Raw genomic sequence first — 5,927 nt, forward strand, 5'->3', positions numbered from 1 at the left:
TTTTAAGTTACGCCTAAGCACCTCACGTCATTACGCACTGCCAAGACGCCAATGAAATAAAAGCCGTGAAGAGCGCGCGGTTCATTCTGTGAGCGTTAACTTGACAATTTGTGTGGCTCTTCGCGTGTAGCTGGGATGTTCTTCTATTATTTCAGATAGAGCCAGAAAATCAGTGTAGTATAGGTGTGTGATTACACATAATGTATTTAACTTGGACTCGAGAGCAACATCTTTTCAGAACCAAGGACAGCTCTCAACGGTCAATATGATCTCGGCGGTGACGAAGGATCGCGTGCAGGCACTCATGACCAGTTTGACATCTGAAGTGATGGATGTGCGATTTCTTAATAAGATGCACGACACCACTACAACTTTGCCGGCGCCAAGTTTTATGGACAACGAGACCAGATGCGGAGAGCCGATTTTGAGTTACGGACATATTGAGAAAGTGCTCGTCGGAGGTGTTCTGACCTTGCTTACCTTTTTAACAGTTTGCGGGAATCTTCTGGTGGTCATTTCAGTGTGTTTCGTGAAGAAACTAAAGCAACCTTCTAATTATTTAATCGTTTCTCTGGCCATTGCAGACCTGTCGGTGGCGGTGGTCGTCATGCCGTTTGTCAGCATTACTGATCTCATAGGAGGACAGTGGATCTTTGGTCGTGTTTTCTGTAATGTTTTTATCGCCATGGACGTGATGTGCTGCACCGCTTCAATAATGACACTGTGTGTCATAAGCATAGACAGGTAGGTCTCCCAGATATGCGTGCTGTATGATATAAAGCTTACCAAGTTAGATTAGTTAAACTAATCAATTAACTACTGCATTCAGATTAAATGTTTTATTCAGTCAGTATATTTACAGTATGTTTAGGAGACCGGGTCATGTTTTCACACTTTTTACTTTCGTGCAAATTTCTCAGGGTGGGTTTATTTTTTAAAGTCAGTTTCTGTATAGCCTACTCATCCCTTAAGACTGCCTATAAGCCACCCAACATTTTCAACATTATTGACCAAGAAGGAAAAAACACGCACGCACATTTAGCCTACCTGCAATCGGAGCATATAATAGGCTTTTCAGATCAATCTAATTATGAATGAATGAGGCATTTATAGCGCTTTCATATGTACTACTGTACTGTACTACACCCAAAGCGCTTTACAGTCATATCAGGGAATCTCTCCTTAACCACCACCAGTGTGAATTATGAAACAAAATTCATAAAATCAGCCAAACTGTAAAGAGAAAGAGATAGATGAAATAATTAAATAAAATGACAGCATACAATACACTGAAAAACGGATATACTAAATTAGCAGGTTTTATTAATGTAAAAATAAATAAATAAACAAATAAATATTAACAATTTTAAATCAGGCAGAAATAGCTTTTTAAGGTATTGCAGGCTACCACTTTTTATATATTTAAATATTGTATGAATGCATGTCACTGTGGTTTTATGTTCACTTGTCCACCGAACAAATATTTACAAAATAAATTATCCTTCTGAAATTTTAGTTTGGAGGACAGAATTCAAAATTCAACTAGATGTTAAAAACCACCATATCAAAAACACTCAAAACCTTATAGCTACTGAGATTTGGCCCTTTTGACTAAAAGCATGGGTCTCTTTTCAAGAAGTTATGTCACGCTTAGATTGTAATATTCCAAAGAAGGGCAAAGAATGTCACTGTGAAATTGCCCACCTTTATGCAGTCTTTGACTGATGCACTTTAGCAAATCTTTTTTTCTGCCTTCTTTAATTTTTCCCACTCTCCACTCCATTTTCTCAGGTACCTGGGCATTACTAAGCCATTGACGTATCCCGTGAGACAGAGTGGAAAGTGCATGGCCAAAATAGTGCTTTCTGTATGGCTTCTCTCTGCCTCCATCACCCTACCCCCACTGTTCGGATGGGCTCAGAATGTCAACGATGACAATGTGTGTCTGATCAGCCAGGACCTGGGCTACACTATATACTCCACTGCCGTGGCCTTCTACATCCCCATGACCGTGATGCTCATTATGTACTACCGGATATACAGGGTGGCAAAGGTGAGTGCTGCCAAGCACACGATTGCTGGCTTTCCAAAAGCGGAAGATGAGGAAAGCGTGAACTGCGTGACTGCGGCCCTAAAGCTGCAGAGGGAGGTGAAGGAGTGTGTGAGCTTTTCTCGCCTTCTCAAAAGTGATCGTAAAAACATCTCCATCTTCAAAAGGGAGCAGAAGGCGGCGGCCACCCTTGGGATTGTCGTGGGGGCTTTCACCGTGTGCTGGATGCCCTTCTTCCTGCTTTCCACGGCGCGTCCGTTCATCTGTGGGGTGCAATGCAGCTGCGTGCCTTTGTGGGTGGAGAGGACGCTGCTGTGGCTAGGCTATGCCAACTCACTCATAAACCCCTTCATTTATGCATTCTTCAACAGGGACCTCAGGACCACCTACCACAACCTCATTCGCTGCCGCTATCGGAACATCAACCGCAAGCTCTCGGCAGCCAGCATGCACGAGGCTTTGAAACTTGCTGAGAGACCTGACCTGGTGCTGTAGGCTGTCCGTACCTTTCATGTCTCTCTAGGGACTGATGCAGGCACACGGAGGCTGAGAGACGTTTTTGATGAATTCCTTATTGCTCTCACGGAGCAGCTTTTCAGTCACTTCAATTAAGTCGAATTGCAATGACTTCAGTTAAGTGGAATTGGAACGGTTGTAAAGCTTCATGAAATGTTGTATAAAATGCTTTATAAATTAGATCCTATTGCTGTAAAATGTGCTTGATGAAAGAGAAAAATAGTCATAAATATCAATGAGCAATGAATCCTCCAGTATTTTGTTCATATTTCATGCAGTATACTTTGTGCTCTTTATATTATATATGCAATAGTCCTCAATAATAATGAACCCATGGCAGCAAGGACAGTTCAACCAAAAGCTAAAATTCTGTCACCATTTGCTCACCCTCATATCATTCCAAACCTCTGACTTTACTAAGTCAGAAAAGATTGGTTTTATTTATTTTTTCTCCATATAATGGAATACAATGGAATGTATTTGGACCCCCTTGAAAAAAAACTGAAATGTTGTTAAAAATATCTTTTGTGTTCCACAGAAGAAAGTCATACAGGAATGGGACAACTTGAGGGTGAGTATATGATGACATAATTTTCATTTTTGGGTGAACTATCTCCTTGAGGACAAATTTACAAAGCAATATTAGAACACTACAATAAAGTATGCAGTGGACAAGCAATCATAAAGATGAACACTTTACTTCGTTGCAGTCCCGTCCCTTCTGCCCTCAAAACAGTCACCTGATTTGACCATCAGTGATTGCCACTAATAATGTGACAGCAAGTTGAGCGTGTCTCGCCTATAGTTGTATTATTAGAAGCAAGGCATTTATTGTCTTCTAGCTGTGAGAAAGGCAGAGTTGGGCACTGGCAGGTGTCTTTAATTTCTATCAGCATGCTTGGCCAACAGATGATAAACAATACATCAACACTAAGTTGCCCTGTGTATTCGTCAAGCATTTTAGTGACCACGCTTTTGGATTTGAAACGTTTATGCATATAAAGTTACAAGTAATATAAAAACAAACCAACTATACATATCTATACAGTATATTCATATTATGCAGCTGATTATTCTCATGTTATGGCCAATTAGCAATAAATATTACACTGTTTTGTCTAAATAAATATATTTTTATATCTAATTTTAAATATTAAAATGAGCATACATAATTAAATAGCAGGTATTGACAGATACCATTTTAAAATATAGACCGATAATAAATATGGTCTCAATATATTGCATATCCCTATACCTAAAAAAGAATTACAGGCCTGAGAGAGAAAAGATGGAAGTTTATCATTAAGATGCTGAGGGCACCAAACAACAAATCTGTTATGGTCTACCAGCCGCTGTTTGAATTTATAGAAGATGCAAATTTTGGGGGAAGGTTTTGTGAGGAAAATAAATATATCATAGGCTCATTCACAAAGAAAAATTGATGTGGTCATTGAATTAAATGATTAATTATAAAAAACAAAACAAAAAAACTTGAGACTGTGCTTTAGTATTGGTTAAACTATTCTACATGAACCGAAGTCCACATTAATCTTTCATTATTACACTTTAAAGATTTTGAAAAAGGTTTGCATGCATCCCAATTGAGGTGACATGTAGTCCTTTTATGTATAAACAGAAATGGAAATGAATGCAGATGTCATCAGTGTAATATGTCAAGCCTCCAAGACTAAAAAAGCATAGCTATATTGGTATTATATTTGTCCACATTACTGTACAAAAAGCAAAGAAAAACGAGAAAGACTTTCAAAGAGTTTCAGAATCTATACCAGACAAGAGGTTTTGTTCTCATGTTATACCGGAACTGAACATGAATGACTGCTCCGTAAATTGTATCTCTTTCTGAATTTTGTGACAGTGACATGCTCTGTGTGAGTCTTTCAGTCTTGTTTTTCCATCTACGGCAGCACAGCATGAGGGCTGCTTCCTGTCCATTTCCCTGGGGGCTTTTTGTAATCATTGTACCTGCAAAAATATTCTGAATTAAGGCTTCAATGTGATAAGAAATAGGTGTGTACTTTATTAACAGAGTATACCTGTCAGTTTAATATTGTAAATAATTAAGTTAAAGATTGTATTCCTGTAGTTTAATTCTAGATATGTAGCATCATTCTGAAATGGTAATTTTCACTTTCAATGAAATGTTCTCCATGCAGTCTGGCAAAAAATGGCTGGTTAACTGAACAATAACAGTGTTTGCAAGGCAGCACTGTCTTGATATTCCTCAAATTTACCTTTTTTTTCTTTTTACAATTCTTTTTACAAATCTTAAATATAAGATACAAGCAAATCTCCCATTGACTTTCATTTATATGTTCTTAGGCAAATTGCATAAACTGCTTAGATTCGTCTTAAACTATTTTTCTTCAAGACTGGTCCTAATTTTTTAAAGTCAGTTACATAAAAAGGTAGATCTAATTTGAAACAGAAAAGTAAGACTGGTTACCTCTTGTCTAACTGCAAGTGTGTCAAACTAGTACTTGAGACACAGTCTTAACATAGTTTATGCAACTGGCCACAGAATTCAAATAGTAACTTACAGCAATGGTGCCTTTGTAATAATTGCTGAATACTGAATTAAGATTTGATTTCTTTTGTCACAAAATCACAAACTCAATTGTGATTAATCTCATCTTCCTTGCCTACTTTTAACAATTTATTGCCAAGTAAATGATGATTTGCACTTTGTACAATGAGTGACTCTGAGTGTCATAAAAATAGCATAACAAAAACTAAGCCTAAAACCTAACATTATTTAAACTTTTAACACTGTTAACACATTTGCTGCCTTGCAAGGACTTGTATTTACTTTGGGAAATGAAAATCTAGTTTCAATAAGCAATTAAAATGTATGTCAAATGTATGTCATTTTGCAGTAAACATTATTAGTAAACAGTATTAAACATCATTTTGTGGCGAGGTTTATATTTTTCTTGCCCCAGATTTACAGATTATCAAACATGAAATCCAAATACTGACAGTTTAAACATATGTTGGTAATGAGTGAAGTCAAAGTAGTTTTACTTACTCATAAGGATCCACTCTTCCCTGGTGAAAAAAAAAAAAAAAAATGCTAAGTATACTTGCTATAATTACATGCTTGATTAGTGATATTAAAGTGTACTTTGTGTTACAATCATTACATCATGTCTTTGAAACATACATGCAATATACCATAAGTGTATTATATTTGAGTAAAAAGTATATGCTCAGTAATACCTTTGGCTTATTCCAAATACTACAAATTGCACACTTTGTCTTCAATAACAAATGCACATTAATAAACAAATAATACTTAGCTGTACTTTGTACAATATACTATTGTATACTATAATATATTTTG

General features: G+C 36.8%; 1 protein-coding gene across 1 annotated transcript; it reads left to right on the top strand.

Moving 5' to 3' along the window:
• Positions 1–265: 265 nt before the first annotated feature.
• htr7 (5-hydroxytryptamine receptor 7) lies at positions 266–2,545 on the top strand (the record flags this gene model as incomplete). Its single annotated transcript, XM_081392267.1, has 2 exons — positions 266–744; positions 1,792–2,545. 2 exons carry the CDS (start codon positions 266–268, stop codon positions 2,543–2,545), a joined length of 1,233 nt encoding a protein of 410 aa, XP_081248393.1.
• Positions 2,546–5,927: the final 3,382 nt, after the last annotated feature.

Source organism: Scardinius erythrophthalmus (genome assembly GCF_964197995.2).
Source record: "Scardinius erythrophthalmus genome assembly, chromosome: 18".
NCBI classification, from domain to species: domain Eukaryota; kingdom Metazoa; phylum Chordata; class Actinopteri; order Cypriniformes; family Leuciscidae; genus Scardinius; species Scardinius erythrophthalmus.